We start from the raw sequence: 17,762 nt of genomic DNA, 5'->3' as shown, positions 1-17,762 counted from the left end.
CCCTTTCTCAGCTAAACTAGGGACTGCTTTGAAGCCACTAGGATTCAGAAGCTTTTCTTTCAGTATCTGGGACACTGTCACCGGCCTTTAAAGAGACAATTTATTCTCGGGGGGGGGGGTGGGAGGCGGGGGGTGATGGAAGCGGGAAGCTCTTTATAAACTGCACAACCTGCCCCGCCCCTTTAAAAAGCAGCCCCTTGCCCTTTAAAGGGGCGGAGCCGGCCCGGCGGACAAAAGTCGGAGGTGAAGTAGCACCCTTCCCTTTAAGGCATCCCTTCCGGTTTCACGTTCGCCGTTTCCCCAACGTCTCCGCCCTCCGGTCCCTCCCCCACCCCCGCCCCTCCGGTCTCTCACCTGCGGCCCCGACCGGGGAATGAGCTTGGGAGACCCAGGTCCTTCCCGCGGGGGTCGATGGGAAGGCGGGGCCCCTGCAGCGGCGGTGCAGGAGTGGGGGCCGGGGAGGGGGCGGGGGCACGCTCCCTCCCAACGGCCCCCGGCGCGAGGCACCCAACCTTTATCGGCGGCCTCTCGCGCACACAAACCCCGACGTCGCCGTCCGTGCGTCAGGACGCCACGTGCGCAGAGGCCCCGCCTCCGTACCCCCCATTGGCCGCCGGCCGTGTCGGCGCAGGCGGCGCGAGGCATCTTGGGAGTTGTAGTACTCTCGGGACCCCGACCACTCGGTCCTTGTAGGGGTCGCGGGGGTCGGCCCAAGGCCGGGGAAAGCTGGGTCGGGACGCAGGGTCGCACGTTCCCCTTTATTAGCGTCGACTCCCTCGCGTCTGTGATAGAATCCTCCCCCGCAGCGCGGTTCCCGAGCAGGCGTCGCCCACCAGGGATGTGGTCACTCCTGGCCTGGCCCCACGCCCAGGCCCTCGGGGCTCCCATTTTTTCCCTCGTTGGGAAAACTGAAGCCCGCAGTGCTTCCTGCCCCCCAAAGGTCCCTCGTGCTTGCGGTTCCCGGGCGTCTGTTGCATTATCGCTAGTGCGGCTGTTGGGGAACCTGGGCCCTGCTATGCAGGGGGCTGCCCAGGACACCAGGGACCCCTGCCTCCTTCGCAGCCTGGGGGCTTAGGGGAAAACGGGGCTGTCCTGAATCCCCTCTCCCTCCTTCTCATGTTCAGCTCTCACCAGCCTCGGCCTCTGAGTCAAACTGACTTTTCTGCGGGTCATCCAACTAGTTTCTCAACCATGGCACTGGTAACATTTGGGCCGGCCTTTCTTTACTGTGGGGGCTGTCTTGTGCCTTGTAGGGTGGCTAGCAGCATAGTGGCCTAACCCTAACCCACTAGAGGCCAACAGCCCTCCTCGCCACCCGGCTCCCCTCCACCACACGTTATGACAGCCGTCTCCAGACCTGGCTGCAGTTCCCCTGGTTGAGAACCACTGTTCCAAGGCAATCCTCAGCCTGACGGCTACCCTTACCGCGTCACTTCTCAACTACCGGAAAGCCTCTGTGCTAGGTGGGGCCCCATTACATGCTCAGCGGCACTCATCTCTGTTCCAGGACAGACGGATGGGGTCTGACTTTGCCACCCAGGTGTCCCCAACAACCAATAAGGGGCTTAATCAGAAGCAGACGGCACTCTGTTGAATGAGTGAATTTTTACAGCCTCCCATACAGTTTCCCAAGGCCCCCAGGCAGGCTGGGACTCAGGCGTGATCTGAGCTGTTGGACCTGTCCCTGCCCAGCAGGGTCTTTATGAAATCTCCAGTGAATTCATGCATATAAAACCCTTGGCTTCCAGCTCAGCCCAAACGTTCCTCTCACTTCAGCTTTAACCTCCCCTGCCAGAAACGAAGCTGCCAGAGGCACTGGGGTGGGGGTGGGGGGGTGGGGGGGGGTGGGGGAGGGACACCTGAGGAGAGTTCTGAGCTGTTAAGGAGTAAAGAGGGGAAAGCTAGGAAGAGGAGAGACCTGCAGGCCCTGCCCCCTGGGGTCTGTATCCAAGGCTCCTCAACACATCAGGCTCTGGCCGCTAATGGAGGCTTGGGGATGGAGGGAGGATCCCCTATGAGCAACTGGCTCCCACTCTCGGGGCCTAGTGCCTCTTTGGGGAGGAAAAAAAAAAAAAAAGTTGTGCAGATTTGACAGGCTCATTTTCAAGACAGCAGTAACAGCCCTGTGGAGTGAGTGATGGGACGCTAACACCGTGTCTGGCTCTCCAGGGTCACGGATGGGAAGAGGAGTTGTCCCCCCATCCATCCCTGAGCTGGACCTCTCATGGAGCCTCGTATGTGGAGTCCTCTGCAGCTGACACAGATATCATAGGAAGTTATCAGAGGCACCCAGTCCAGATTCTGTAGTGTCCAGACCCTCAGTCCTTACCCAGGACCCTCCCCAGATCTTGCCCTAGATGCTGGGACATAGCAACGGGGGCTTGGGAGGGGGCAACAAAAGTTCAGTCCCAGTGAGTTTACAAAATCTACAGGGGGTGAAGGGTGGCAATAAACAAGACATAATAAATAACACATATCCCATGCTATGTGCCGCTAAGCATCTCAGAGAAAAAATACAGTAGGAGAGATGGGCGTGGGGGCATGTCCAGGGGTGGGGCAGTGGGTGAAGGCTTGATGTGGGACTAAGCAAACATCTGGACATACGCCTGTCCAGTCCCCAGGCATCCTTTTTTTTTTTTTTTTTTTGGCCGCGCCACGCAGCACGCGGGATCTTAGTTCCCTGATCGGGGATCAAACACCAGGGATTGAACCCACGCCCCCAGCAGTGGAAGCGCAGAGTCTTAACCACTGGACTGGCAGGGAAGTCCCCCCAGGCATTCTTATTTGTGGCCAACAACACCCCGCCCCAGGTACTTTTCGCAGCTGAACCCCTCCCACTAGATCAGGCATCCCATCCAGCCCCAGTCCCCCTGAGCCCCCTGCCTTGCCAGCCAGGTGAATCATTCTTCCCATGGGGTACAGGGATGGGAGTGGGGACTGCAGTCTTTGAAGGTGGCCAAGACTACCTACCCAACACTTCCCTGGGCCCAAGGTTGTCACTCACGTCCCACAAGCCCTGTGTGCACGTGAGGGTGTCTCTGCATTTACCCCCATCCCAGCCAAAAGGATTGGCAAGGTCTGCACCCCCATCCCAAGGAAGTAGTCGAAGGAGAGGAGAAACCCTGGTAGGAACTGGGGAGCCTGGCCCCTCTCTCTTCCCCACTCTCCCTCACCCATCCCTACCAGCCACACTCCAGGTAGTGGGGGATGTGTGCCAGGCTTCTGGGGCAGTCCAGCTCCAAGGTGGCTCATCCAGGACCAGAGTCTGGGCCCTGCCCACTTTGATTACAGAGCATGGAGGGGGCTCAGGTCCCACTCACCGTGCCCCCACCAGTGCTCCTGGACCCCAGACACCTGAGCCCTTCGGCCAGCCTCCCTCCCCTCTGGAAGTGGGGGGTGTCCTGCTGTGTGGGCATTCGATTCTGGTTTTGGCCACTCAGTCCAACACCTTGGTGACAGCACAGCCTGCGCTCACTGGAGAAGAGAGGATTGGGGTTGGGGACACCTCTCCCTGGAGCAGCCCTCACCCAACCCCCCAGAGGAGGTGTCTGGGGCAAAGACAGGACTCCCAAGGCCAGAGACTAAAAATAAAATATCCTACAGACATAGAGAACAAACGTATGGATACCAAGGGGGAAAGTGGGGTGTGGTGGTGGGATGAACTGGGAGATTGGGGCTGACATATACAAACTACTATGTATAAAATAGATAACTAATGAGAACCTACTGTAGAGCACAGGGAACTCTACTCAGTGCTCTGTGGTGACCTAAATGGGAAGGAAATCCAGAAAAGAGGGGATATATGTATACGTATGGCTGATACACTTTGCTGTACAGCAGCAACTGACACAGCAGTGTAAAGCAACTATACGCCAATAAAAAAATAAATAAATAATAAAATAAAATATCCTTTTTCACATAAGTGGAGTAAAAAGAGCAGAGATACACTTTAAGTGGGGGGGAGGGTAGGAGGCAGGCAAGAGAAGTCCCCAAGTCACAGCTGTCAGCTGTCCCAGGAAGAAGGAACCAAGGGGCCAGCCTGTGCCTCCCACAGACTGAGAATGCTCCTTTCCAGCATCTCTGGGGGCTCTCATGGGGTGCCCCAGCCTGCCCTGCCCTGCCAGGCCTCTCCACATGGAAGAGGCATCATCCCCAGTTCACTGGGGTTGGCGGGGCAGTAAATAAAGGCTCTCTGAAGGTTCTTGGCCAGGCACACAGCTGGAAGTGATTCCTGCAACCAGGAACGGACTTAACTGGGAGCGTCTCCAGCCCCAGGGTCCAGCTCCATCCAAGGCCTATCTAGCGGGTCTCACATGCGTGTCAGAAGCCCATGGAGGCCGCCCAGGGCATGGGAGCCAGAGGAGACCCCTCACCCAGCCTGGGGGGAAACTAGGGCAGACTCCCTGGAGGAGGACAGTTCACAGGGTCCCATCTGTGTGGGGAAAACAGACCCCTCTGTTTGTTTTTTGTTTTTTTGGCAGCGTGGCAGGCGGGATCTTAATTCCCCAACCAGGAATGGAACCCAGGCCCTCAGCAGTGAAAGCGCGGAGTCCTAACTACTGGACCACCAGGGAATTTCCTAGATTTCTTTATATATGTAATATATATAATCTCTCTAGATAGACAGATAGATAAATAGATAGAGATAGAGCCTATTGGTTCGGTTTCTCTGGAGAACCCTGACTAATACAAGAAGATTTTCCTGGGTGGGCCTGCTCTAATCAGGCGAGATCTTTAAAATTGGGTCTAGAGGTCAGAGCAGTGGAATATCAGTGATTCTCCTGATGGCCTTGAAGACACTAGCCTCCAAGGGTTCTACAAATGCAAGGAAACGAATTCTGCCATGTGAGCTTGGAAGAGGACCCCGACCTCAGCCTGCACCTTGATTGCAGCCTTGTGAAACCCTGAGCTAAGGACCCAGCTCAACTGTGGTGCCTGGACTCCTGACCCATGGGGACTGTGAGAAAATTAATGCATGTTGTTTTACACCACTGTGTTTGTGGTAATTTGTTATGCAGCACAGATAACTAATACACTTCTTGTGTTGGTTTGCTCGGGCTGCCATAACAAAGTGCCACAGGCTGGGTGGCTTAAACAACAGAAAGTTATTTTCTCACTATTCTGGAGGCTGGAAGTCCAAGATCAAGGTGTCAGCAGGGTTGGTTTCTCCTGAGGCCTCTCTCCTTGGCTTGCAGACGGCCACCTTCTCCCTGTGTCCTCACATGGTCTCCCCTCTGCACCTGTCTGTGTCCAAATTTCCTCTTCTTGTAGGGACACTAGTCATATAGGAGTAGGGCCCACTCTACTGACCTCATTTTAATTTAATTACCTCTTTAAAGACCTTATCTGTGAATACAGTCACATTCTGAGGTATGGTGGTTAGGACTTCAACACATGAGTTTGGGAAGACACGATTCAGCCCATCGCTCTTCTCAAAAGAAAAGATGTAAAACAAATACGACAGTGTTGGCCCCTCTGAGTTACGGGCTGGAGACACCAGGAACCTGCCACCTGTACATTTTTACAATAAATTTTAAGGGGAACAAAGTCCCTCTTGGACTGGCTGAAGAGAGGCAGCATAGGAGCAGGGTGGAGGCAAGGAGGGACAAGCCTTGTTTGGGCTCCCAGCCTGGCCCTGTCACCTCAGTTTCCCCCTCCCCACACTGGAGAGGGATGTAGAGGCAGGGTCAGCGAGGCCTGCAAAGGAGGTTTGGGGCAGGGCCCTGAGCTCCGGGAACTACCTCTGTCCCAAACCCTCCATGGCTCCCCATCACTCTTGCCCTCATAACCCAACTCCTGCCTAGCCTACAAAGCCCCGCGGGTCTGGCCCCCATCCACTTCTCTGACTTCACCTCCTCCCATCGCTCTCCCTCTCTCACTCCCTTCAAGCTTGCTCCTGCCTCAGGGCCTTTGCACCTGCTGTGCCCTCTGCCTGGGAAGTTCCTGGCTGCTACCTCTTCCATTAAGGTTGTAAGACAATTATAACCTTCTCAGAGAGGGCCTCTCCAACTGAAGCAGCACCCCTGCCCCGTCCGGCCTCCAACTTACTGTCCAGTCTCAGCATCCTCACAGCACATCCGGAACAATAATTTCTTGTTTACAGACGTCTCCCTCCCAGACTCCTACAGGGACAGACGGTGCTTGTCTCGCTCACCACTGCATCCGCAGCTTCTGCACACAGTAGGTGCTCCATAAATGCTTTTTTAAAAAAAAAATTTATTCATTTGGCTGTGCTGGGCCTTAGTTGCGGCACGCAGGATCTTTCTTGAGCGAGCGGGATCTTTCGTTGCAGCATGTAGGATCTCTTTTTTTTTTTTTTTTAGTTGCGGCACACGGGCTCTAAGTTGCAGCATGCGGGATCTAGTTCCTTGACCAGGGATCTAACCCTGACCCCCTGCATGGGGAGCGCACAGTTTTAACCGCTGGACCACCAGGGAAGTCCCCATAAATGTTTGTTGAATGATTACATGCGCCCCATCCACCCCCAATTCCAAGGGCTAGGATAGGAGAAAGGAGCCTGTGAATACCTTCTCATACCTGCAAGTGCAGGTCCTCAACAAACATCAGATGAACCCAGCCCCCAGCTGTGAGCGACTCTTATCAAGATCGAAAACAGGGGGAGAAGGGCCACACCTTGAGGACACGCCAGCGGGGAGTCCCAGCGCCAGCCTGGGACGTTGGCGCCCCCTGGTGGAACATCCCCAGGCCAGACCCTGCCGGCCGGCCGGTGGCCCCTGGTGTATTCCAGGCTGGTCTGGCGGTGGGACAGAGCTGGCCAGCAGATGTTGCCCTTGGCTCCTGATGGCTTGGATGTGAGCCCACTCCTGGAGCTGGGTTAGCAAAGGTCATGCCCCAGCCATGCAGGGGTGGCCCCTTGCCTGTCCTGGGGCCTGAGCTCTGACCTCCAATCCTCCAGAGACCTGGGGGTCTACTCCCCTCCTAGCCCCTTTCCAAGGGACCCTGGGCCCTCCCCTCTGGGCCTGAGAGCAACAGGACAGGAAACCTTCCATGCCAACCCACAACACCACACTTGTGTCCAGGACACACACACACACACATACACACACACAGAGTCTGCCCAGACCAAGACAGAGAAGCAGTCAAAGTCTGAGAGACACTCGAGAGGTGGTGAAAGGGACAGACACGGTGAGAGAAGCCAGAAGCACACGAGTGGTGGGAGGCGTCATCAGAGACACAGTGAAGAGGAGAGGGCTGCAGACAACCCAGCGAGGGGCAGGAGAGCCAAGGGGCAGAGGAGGAGAGAGCAAGGGGGATGGAGAGACAACACCAGAGCTGGTGAGAGTCCCAGACAGACGGAGAGTCACAGGGACCGGGGGCGGAGCGCAGGGGGCCCGTCATGTCCCCACACCTGTGTCCACGCTGCCCTGTCCTCGGCTGTGGTGAGGCACACGGGTGGTACTTGGCGTCTGGCCCACCCGCCGCTACTGGCCTCACTGACTGCAGCTCACAATACACTCCCAAGGGACTGGGCCTCTGGCAACCTCTGCCTGGTGGTCCCCACCCTGAGCCCTGCACCTGGCTGGGCCTCTGCCACTGCCACTGCCCACCGGGATGCCACCGCTGTGCCGATGCTGCCTGTGGCACTGCTGGATGGTGAGCGGGCCTGGGAAGCAAAGGCCTGGTCTCGGGCCTATGCTATCTCAAGTTCAGACCCCAGCCTTGCCACTTACTCGCTGTGTGAGCTTGGAGCATTTCCCCTCTGTGCTACCTTCTTATCCCAGTTTTACCAGTGAGGTAATGGAAGCTGGAATCAGGACACAGGATCTCCCAAGTGGTGGCACTGAGTTTTGTTTTGTTTTTTTAAAAATTATTCCCTAACATTACACTATATCACATTTGGTAGCTCTCATTTCAAAAGGACTCCTTGGGACTTCCCTGGTGGAAGTGGCTAAGTCTCTGCGCTCCCAATGAAGGGGGCCCGGGTTCGATCCCTGGTCAAAGACCTAGATCCCGCATGCCGCAACTAAGACCTGATGCAGCCAAATAAATAAACAAATATTATATATATATATATATATATATATATATATATATATAAACAAAAGGACTCCTATGTTGGGAATTCCCTGGCGGTCCAGTGGTTAGGACTCCGCGCTTTCACTGCTGAGGGTGCAGGTTCAACCCCTGGTCAGGGAACTAAGATCCCACAAGCCGCCTGGCCGGGGGTGGGAGGAAGGACCCCTATGTATATTCTCTTCTTGAGCCAGAGTCTTTTATAATTTGCTGCTGATAATTTTATCAAGGTATCATTTGGGGGACAAAAAGGATATTTATAATAGATCTTAGAAATAATATACTTTAGTATTTAACAACTATGAGAGCTTTTAGAAAGTTCTTAGTTTCCCTCCTAAGGGTTTTTTCCCCATGTGGGTTAAATCCCCCAGCTCAGCTGCCTGTGACTTTGGGTGACTGTGTGCCCGGACCTCAGTTTCTCCTTCGGGAAATAGGGACACTAATGCCTTCCTGTGAGTGCCCAGGGGCAGGGGGCCTCACCGAGGTGCAGCGTGTCAGGCACTGGGGAGCCCCGGGGGAAGCCCTCGCTGTTCTGTGTCTCTCTCCCTGCCTGCGTGCTGGGGGCGCCGGGGGCAGCCCCAGGCTCAGCCTCAGTGGCTGCAACCACTGGCCCAGTTAACGTGGCCTTGAGGGGAGCCCGGGAGGAGCCATCACTGGGGCCAAGCCTCTCCCTCTGTGCCCCACCTCAAAGACGCCGACGTCCTAACCTGCAGAACCCGCCACTGTGTGACTTACGGCGAAAGGGACTTTGTAGGTGTGGTGGAGTTAAGGGTCCTGAGAGGGCGAGATGATCCTGGATTACGCAGTGAATCCTTATAAGAGGGAGACAGGAGGGTCGGGGTCAGAAGGAGGTGGGGCAACAGAGGCAGAGGGCAGAGCGATGCACTTTGAAGACGGAGGAAGGGGCCACAAGGCAAGGAATTTGGGAGACCTCTAGAAGCCAGAAAAGGCATGGGAACAGATTCCCTCTGGAGCTTCCAGAAGCGACACCTTGACTTCAGCCCGCGGGACCCATCTTGGACTTCTGACCCCCAGAACTGCGAGAGAATCCCTGTGCATGGTTTTTGGGGTTTTTTAAAATAAATTTATTTATTTATTTATTTTTGGCCGTGCTGGGTCTTTGTTGCCGTGCGCAGGTTTTCTCTAGTTGCGGCGAGCAGGGGCTACACTGCGTTGCGGTGCGCGGGCTTCTCATTGCGGTGGCTTCTCGTTGCAGAGCACGGGCTCTAGGCGCACGGGCTTCAGTAGTTGTGGCTCGTGGGCTCTAGAGGGCAGGCTCAGTAGTTGTGGCACACGGGCTTAGTGGCTCCGCGGCCTGTGGGATCTTCCCAGACCAGGGCTCGAACCCGTGTCCCCTGCACTGGCAGGTGGATTCTTAACCACTGTGCCACCAGGGAAGCCCCTGTGCATGGTTTTAAGCCACGAGGTTTGCGATAATGTGTTAGGGCATCCGCAGGATGCTCATATACCTCCCGACACAAACCCCCAATGCAGTCTTCTCAGAGCAAACACTGAGACGCCCCCTACCGCACCGGCCGAGACCAGGTTCCCCCACTCTGGCCAACACCCTCCCAGAGGCAAGAGGACCCCACTCCCAGCCCCAGGAGCCAGCCCCTCCTCCCTGCCACGTCCCAGCCCCCCAGAAACACCAGGGCCCCCCAGTCCCCCAGTGAAATGCCTTGGGGGGAACCATGCCCATGTTTTCTCTTCCCCTCCTGCCACAGCCTGGCTGTCACCCATGTCACCCACCTGAGCAGCGAGGCCCACACCACAGGTGTCCCCCCTCCCCTCTCCCCTGCTCACTCAGAAGCTCGGGTATGAAATGAAACGCAGGATTGGGGGTCAACCCTCCCCCCAAAGCCAACCCCTCCTGCAGGCTGGAAGACCTTGGGCAGCGGCAAGCTGCTCTCTGAGGCTGTTTCCCCGGGGCGCCGGGCCTGGGGCAGAGGGAGGCAAGGAGGCACGGGCAAGTGGGTCTGGAGGTGGGTGGGTGGATGTGGGATGTCTGCCCACAGCGGGGGGCTCCCGGCATGCCCCCCGGGGGCCACCTCCCCTCCTTCCCAGCCCGCACCCAAGCCTCCCACCGCCCCTCCGCTAGCCTGCAATCATGGCTCCTCCACGCTAATCGCTGCTAATCGCTGCGGTTGACTCGGCTCCTGGCCTCGCTTCCCTAATGAGGGCTTTGTCCCCTTAATTGGCCATCTCCAGGCGCTTTTCTCTGGCCCCCCACCTACACTGCACTGTCCCAGATCGCAGGTCCAACTATGTGCTCATTGGGCCCTTGCGGGGCACACAGAAAGACCCCTCCCCTCCCTGCCCCCTTGCCTTCCTATAGCAGACCCCCACCTACAGGTGCCTCAAACCTCAGGGATGAGGCGAGGGCACAGGAGGAAGGCCCTGTTCTAATTGCCCAGGCCCTGCCTCTGCCAGCCCGGGGAGGGCCTTTCCCTGCAGAGCCCACCCACCCTCCCAAAGCCCATCTCTCTTCCTGTCCCCCCACCCCCCAGCCCTGAACCCCCAGCCCTGGCTGCTCCTTGCCCCTCACAGATTTGGGGGGCTGCTTTATGATCAGCATTGTGGGGAGCTACTCCAGATCACACTGGCCATGCACCCCGGGGCTCCGGCAGCCCCTGGAATCTTCGAGCCCGGCCCCCGGGAGCTGTGTGCCTTCGTGACTGGGGTAGCCGCCTATGTGCTGCGCACCCTGCACCCCCGGCGGACCCGGCCCCCCAAAAGGAGGCCCAACCATAGGAGGTTCCTGCACAACCAGATCTGCAGGTGAGGGGGGCGGGGTGGGAGGGGAGCCCTTGGTGTTGGGGAGACCAGACCCAGACCGAACAGAGAGAAGTGGACCCCGGAGCTGGATGCAATCAACACCAGTATGCATTTACTGAGTGCCGACTGTGCGCCAGGCCCCAGAGACCCATCAGTACAAAGCAGACAAAATTCTCTGTCTTCATGGAGCTCGTGTTCCAGTGGGCAGGCAGCTGATAAGGGACAGCCAAAATAAAGAGACGAATGATACGGTATGATGCTACAAAGCGGAGAAGCCTTGAAGACACAGTGCTGAGTGAAAGCAGCCAGACACAAAAGGCAACCTATTGTATCATTCCATTTCTGTGAAATATCCAGACCGGGCAAATGCACAGAGCCACAAAGCAGATTAGTGGGTGCCAGGGGCCGGTGGGGGGTGACGGGAAGACACTGCTAATAGGTACCAGGTTTCCTTCCAGGGTGATGAAAAGTTCTGGAACTAATTAGAGGTGGTGGTTGCACGACATCATGAATGTACTGAATGCCAGTGAATTGCACACTTTAAAATGGTTCATTTTAAGTGATATGAATTTTACCTCGATTTTTACAAACAATATGGTGTGTTCGAAGGTGATTAGTGCTGCGGAGGGCATGCTGGGGGAGGGTTGGTATTTTAGGTAAGGTGTCAGGGAAGGCCTCACTGATGAGGTGACATGTGAGCAGAGACCTGAGAGAGGTGAGGGAAGGAACCCTGTGGATGTCTGAGGGAGAGCATCCCAGGAAGGCGACAGCACGTGCAAAGGCCCTGAGGCAGGAACATCCCTGGTGTGTTCGAGGGCAAGTAAGAAGACTGGGGTGGCTGGAACAGAGTGAAAGGGTAAGGGAATTAGGTTCAAAAGAAACAGGGGCCTGATCGTGGAGACCTCATGGGCCTCTGGAGGGACTTGGGCTCTGGGTTGGGATGTGGTACAATCTGAAAGGATCCCTCTGGCTGTTGAGCAGAGATCAGATTGTGTAGGAGGCTACTACAGTGATCCAGGCGAGGGATGATGGTGGCTCAGATGATGGGTGGAGGACTGGGGTGTGGAGATGGGGTCCGACTCTGGGGCTTTTTGAAGGTAGCGCCTTTCTAACCCACACACCACACTGGGCCCCTCTCCCATGGCTCCCCATCGCTCTCAGGACAAAGGCTCTGCCCTAATAGCCCCTGTTCCCCTTGCCAGCCTCAGCTCCCCATCTAGCACTTCACCATTCGGCCTCTGGGCCTTTGCACATGCTCTTCCCTTTGTGGTACAATGCCTTTCCCTGTCTCCAGGAATGTGGATGGAGACCTCTGTTCCTTCAGGTCTCTGCTCAGCCTGTCCCCCCTCTCACACCCACCCAGCACCATCCCACCTTGCCCTGTGCTCTCCCCTCACCCTCTGACAGTAACCATTTTTTGAGGTTGCTGTGTGCCAGGTACAGTGTACCTAGGCCTTGCCATGCACTACGTCACTTAGTGCTCCCAACAAACTCACACTGTAGGTTCTGTCTTTCCCCTACATTACAGACAAGGAAGCTCAGAGAGGTTCAATGACTTGTCCAAGGCTACACAGCTAGACCGTTGATACAACCCTAGGCAGTCTGAATCCAGAGCCCATGCTCTGGACCACTTTATAGTCCTGCCTGGATACAGCATCTCAGGGACTTGATGATGATGGTGATGATGGTGATGATGATGAGGATGATGGTGATGGTGATGGTGACAGTGATGGCGATGATGACAGTAAGGATGATGACGGTAATGATGACAGTGATGGTGATGGTGATGAGGATGATGGTGATGGTGATCATGATGATGGTGATGGTGATGATGGTAGTAAGGATGATAACGGTGATGATGATAGTGACAGTGATGGCGATGATGACAGTAAGGATGATGATGGTAATGATGATAGTGATAGTGATGGTGATGAGGATGAGGATGATGGTGATAGTGGTGATGGTGATGGTGATGATGGTGATGGTGATGGTGATGATGATGATAAGGATGATGGTGATAGTGGTGATGGTGTTGATGATGGTGATGGTGGCGATAATGGTGATGATGATGGTGATGGTGAGGATGATGGTGATGGCGATGATGGTGATGGTGGTGATAATGGTGATGATGATGGTGATGGTGATGGTGAGGATGATGGTGATGGCGATGATGGTAGCTAAAATTTATCTGATACTTAATATGTGCCGAGCACTGTTCTAAGTACTTCAGTTTTAACTCCCAGTACTCACTTACAGAGAGTATGAACTCATTACTCCCTGACAGTAACCCCAGGAGGTAGGTGCTCTTATAATCCTCCTTTTTCAGATGAGGAAACTGAGGCACAGAGAGGTAAAGTGACTTGCCAAAGGACCTGCTTTTCTGTAAGTAGGTGGCTCCTCCCAGCCAGCCCAGGACCTTGCCTCAGGAGGTCGTGGAACCAAATTTGAGTAAATGGGAGCCCGGTCCAGCCTAACCACTGCCCCCATACTGCAAGCCACCTTCCACCAGGATGCCCAGCTGTGGCCACACCCAGAATGCTCACCCCGCACACACACATACACCACTGAAGAGGTAAACACTCACGTCCCCAAACAGGGTCCAGCCCTATGTTCCAGAGCTGGCCTCCTAACTCCTCTTCAGCCTCCTTATCAACTGCTCAAGGACCCCTCCCTATCTTCAGCCCTCACCCCAATCTGGACCCTGTGATAATGCCAGCCTCTGGCCTCCCAGGCTCCCTGTCTGTCCTCCCTGCTCCCCAGGGCCAGCTTCTCTGCTAGAGCATCCCAAACCTCCCCACCCCCATGCCCGGTTCTGCCACATGCTCCCCAGAGACACAGGCTGCCCACCAGTGGCCTTGAGGGCAGCCCAGGTAGCTCTGAAGCACATTCCCCTCAGCACTCAAGCTCAGCCTAGGACGATCCAGGTCAGAGACAAGCTCTCCTCAGCGTCTTCCCACCCACGCCCTCCTCCTCCCTCCAGGTCGCTCAGGCCCTGCTCGCTCAGGAACCCCCTCCCACCCACGCTATGAAATTTTAACTTTTTGTGAACATTTTTCAAACCCACAGAAAAGTCAAGACAGTTGTCTGATGCAGCAGTTCTAAAAAGGTGGTCCCCAGACCAGCAGTACTAGCACCTCAGCATCACTTGGGAACGTGTTAGCACTGCAAATTCTCGGACCCCACCCCAGAAACTCAGGGGCCCAGGAACTAGCATTCCCACAAGCCCTCCAGGTGTCCTTCCTGTTGTGCACTGAAGTTTAAGAGCCACTGGCCTATTGATCCCTCATGTAACATCACTTAGATTTTACTGTCCATAACATCTTAGCCTATTTCCTTCATCTATATGTTTTTAAATAGTTTAAAAGTAAATCACAAATGTCATGACTCTTCAGCCCTAAACACCATTTAGCCTTACTTTGTTCAGGTCAGGGACCATACATGGCATGTAGTTGTCACGAATCTTAAATCAGTCCCCCGCCCCCACCCCCGCACCCTCTCTCTCACTTAACCTGACCTCCCATTACTGAAAACTTTCCCTGGGGCACTCAGAGCATAACTATCCTCCTTGGCATCAAAGACAGTGTCACAGTGGCAGCTCTCACTAAATATGGTAAAATATACATAACACTGGGCTTCCCTGGTGACGCAGTGGTTAAGAATCTGCCTGCCAAGGCGGGGGACACGGGTTCAAGCCCTGGTCCGGGAAGATCCCACATGCCGCGGAGCAACTAAGCCCATGCGCCACAACTACTGAGCCTGTGCTCTAGAGCCCGCGAGCCACAACTACTGAGCCCATGCGCCACAACTACTGAAGCCCGTGCGTCTATATCCCGTGCTCTGCAACAAGAGAAGCCACCACAATGAGAAGCACGCGCACCGCAAGGAAGAGTAGCCCCCGCTCGCCACAACTGGAGAGAGCCCGTGTGCAGCAACGAAGACCCAATGCAGCCAAAAATAAATAAATAAATAAATAAAATAAATATATATACATATATAACATAAAATTCATCATTTTGAACATTTTAAAGTGTACAATTCAGAGGCATTTTGTATATTCATAATGTTTTGCAACCATCACCTCCATCTAGTTCTGGAACATTTTCATCAACCCCAAAGGAGAATCGGTACCCATTAGTATTCCCTCCCCATCCTCCCCTCCCCACCAGCACCTGGTAACCACCAATCTGCTCTATGTTTCCAGGGATTTGCCTATTCTGGACATTTCACATAAACAAAGTCATACAATATCAGATACATTTTTAAATAAACCTTTTCCTGGAAGTTTAACGTAGTACAAAAAAATGCACACATCATCCGTGTGGAGCTTAATGAGTTTTCCCAAAGGGGCCCCACTAACGTAACCAACACTCAGATCCAGGAACAGGGCATTCCTTGTCCCAGAGACCCTGGTAGTACCTCCTTCCCATGAGCCACACATCCTGATTTCTCTCACTGTCGATTGAGTTAGCCTGTTTTTGAACTTTATTTAAATGGCGTCACGTATCCACTTATTCTAAGTCTCACCGCTTTTGTTCAACATTATGTTTTTGCATTAACCTGCTAGAACTTCCATAATCAAACACTACAGACTGGTGCAACAGAAATGTATTGATACTTTCTCATGATTCTGGAGGCTGAAGTCCGAGATCAAGGTGTCAGCAGGGAGAGGCCTCTCTTCTTGGCTTCACACGTGGTCATCCCTCTGTGTGTCCTAATCTCCTCTTGCTGGATTAGGGACCACACTGATGATGTCAATTTAATGTAATCACCTCTCTAAAGACCCTGTCTCCAAATACAGTCACATTCTGAGGTCCTGGGGGTTAAAACTTCAACATATGAATTTTAGGGGGACACAGTTCAGCCCCTAACAGTTTGTGAGATCCGTCTGCACTGTTACTGAGGGGTTAGGAATACCGGGGGGAGACCCGTGCAATGGCTATTACAGTCATCCAGGTGCGGGAAGCTGGGGACTCCAACCAGGGGTTAGTGGAGATACTGAGAGGGTTGGTGGAGATGCAGATTCATAACTATTTAGGCAGTAGAATCCACAGGGCATCATGTTATAGTCACATTGCCAGCCCACAGTGCGCCTCTGTGTGAAAATTTTTTTAAAGGCACCCCTTCCTTAAGACATTTGTTTGCTTTTACATGTTGGAATATAGTCACATTAAATCTAAATGTCAAAAATGTGCGTAGGGGCTTCCCTGGTGGCGCAGTGGTTGAGAATCTGCCTGCCAATGCAGGGGACACGGGTTCGAGCCCTGGTCTGGGAAGATCCCACATGCCGCAGAGCAGCTAGGCCCGTGAGCCACAGTTACTGAGCCTGCGCATCTGGAGCCTGTGCTCCGCTACAAGAGAGGCCGCGACAGTGAGAGGCCCGCGCACCGCGATGAAGAGTGGCCCCCACTTGCCGCAACTAGAGAAAGCCCTCGCACAGAAACGAAGACACAACACAGCTATAAATTAATTAATTAATTAATTAATTTTTAAAAAAAAAGAAATAACTAATAGCAACAAAAAGAAATAATGCTAATAAAATCTTTTAAAAAAAATGTGCGTAGTGTTGGACGAGATGTGCTGCCTTGTGCAGTGCACAAACCCCACAGCTGTTCAGGGCTTCCCTATGAATGGGGTTAAAAAGATTACATTGTCAGACTCATGAAAATGGACCCAGGGGCAGAGACACTAGCACAAGGAAGAAAAATGTGGAGGGATAGAAGGGACAAATCACTCCTGGGATGGCAGATGGGAGGGGAATCCTTCGTGGGCACCCAGCTAATGCCTGGCTCTCTCTGCAGGCAGTTTGCCAAGATCGAAGCTGCCACCCAGCGCCTGGCCATATCCATCCTGTCCCAGGAGGCACCTCCCCAGAGACTGCCACCCCAAAGGCCACCTCCACCACCTCCATCCCCCTTCCTGGGGATGGCCTGTGCTGTGGCCCCCACTGAGGCACCCCATGCCGGCCCCAGCCTGAGTCTCGCTGCCCTGGACGCCTCCACCCATGACCTCTTTGAGGACACTGTGGTCCCCCCAGAGTGTCCCTCAGTGCCATCTGACCTGTCCCATTGTGTGCTGGGCCAGGCGGACCTGAGGCAGGACCCACACTTCTACGACCCCCTGCTCCCTACCCTGCATGCCCTGGGGGGAGGGAATGAGCTCTCAGCTCCTGAAGGGGGTTGGGTGGGCAGGTGAGAGGTGTCTTGTGCCTGCCATTCTCAGAGGATCCCTGAAGGCTGGGGGACCCGCTCCCCATGACACCCAATCACAACCCAGCCCAGGCTCCCAGACAAACCAGACTGCCCCTCCCTCCGTGACAGCTCTTCAGCCACCGCCCCCCCAAGGAGCCCCCCGTCCCATCCACTATCCTCCTGGCAGCCTCTGGGAATATGAACCAAGCCCAGACTCCCACCTCTGACCATGGCCTCATGGGTCTTCTCCCAGGTCCAGTGCCCCCACCACAGCCCCTTCGGGGGGGTTCACGCTCTCCCTCCCCAACCTTCTCCCTTCTTTCTTCCCAGCCCCACCTCCTTGGCAACTGTCCCTTCAGCTCCCTCTTACCCTGGTTCACCTCTGCCTAGTGTCTGGTGTCGTCTTATTTATTCCCAAAGATTTGTTGAGTGCCTACTATGTGCCAGGCCCAGGTTTGGGTGCTGAGGATTCAGCAGTGAATAAAACAGATAACATCTCTGCCCTCGCAGAGTTCACATGGCTGGGGGTAAAGTCGGGGGTACTGAAAATAAATGAGTACATCCATACATTTTTTTAAACACGAGATAAATTTCCAATTTCAGGTTGGCATTAGTGCTGTGAAGAAAATAGAACAGCGACCTGGTCAGGTGACTACTTGATGTAGGGTGGTCAGGGAGGGCCTTGAATGACAAGGAGGAGCTGGTACTGCGAAAGTCTGGGATTCCAGGCAGAGCAACCAGCTCGTGCAAAGGCCCTGAGATGGG

General features: G+C 54.6%; 2 protein-coding genes across 6 annotated transcripts in view; one reads left to right on the top strand and one right to left on the bottom strand.

Annotated features, from left to right (window-relative positions):
* ZNF628 (zinc finger protein 628) overlaps nt 1–17,762 on the bottom strand; it is a 28,863-nt gene that overhangs the window by 7,869 nt on the left and 3,232 nt on the right. For 2 of the 5 annotated variants that reach the window (XM_061173741.1, XM_061173739.1), the window contains exon 1: nt 355–427. The exons of 1 other annotated variant lie outside the window; for it this stretch is intronic. The gene's annotated coding sequence lies outside the window, so the exon portion shown is untranslated. Of the gene's footprint in view, nt 1–354; nt 513–17,762 lie in introns of those variants that run through there. 2 more of the 5 variants (XM_061173742.1, XM_061173740.1) reach the window with 2 other exon arrangements.
* C18H19orf85 (chromosome 18 C19orf85 homolog) lies at nt 10,640–17,224 on the top strand. Its single transcript, XM_061172530.1, has 3 exons — nt 10,640–10,812; nt 16,608–16,997; nt 17,083–17,224. The coding sequence occupies exons 1-3, from the start codon at nt 10,640–10,642 to the stop codon at nt 17,222–17,224; spliced, it is 705 nt and encodes a 234-aa protein (XP_061028513.1).

Source organism: Eubalaena glacialis, chromosome 18, assembly GCF_028564815.1.
Source record: "Eubalaena glacialis isolate mEubGla1 chromosome 18, mEubGla1.1.hap2.+ XY, whole genome shotgun sequence".
In the NCBI taxonomy this organism is placed as follows: Eukaryota; Metazoa; Chordata; class Mammalia; order Artiodactyla; family Balaenidae; genus Eubalaena; species Eubalaena glacialis.
The sequence above is the reverse complement of the archived record's forward strand: the minus strand, read 5'-3'. Positions and strand labels throughout refer to the sequence as shown.

Bases quoted from the DNA above. Each gene is read 5' to 3' on its own strand.
- C18H19orf85 (XM_061172530.1), top strand. From the start codon at position 10,640: ATGCACCCCGGGGCTCCGGCAGCCCCTGGAATCTTCGAGCCCGGCCCC. The intron at 10,813-16,607 runs GTGAGGGGGGCG...CTCTCTCTGCAG, and splicing joins CTGCACAACCAGATCTGCAG to GCAGTTTGCCAAGATCGAAG. The intron at 16,998-17,082 runs GTGAGAGGTGTC...ATCACAACCCAG, and splicing joins GAAGGGGGTTGGGTGGGCAG to CCCAGGCTCCCAGACAAACC.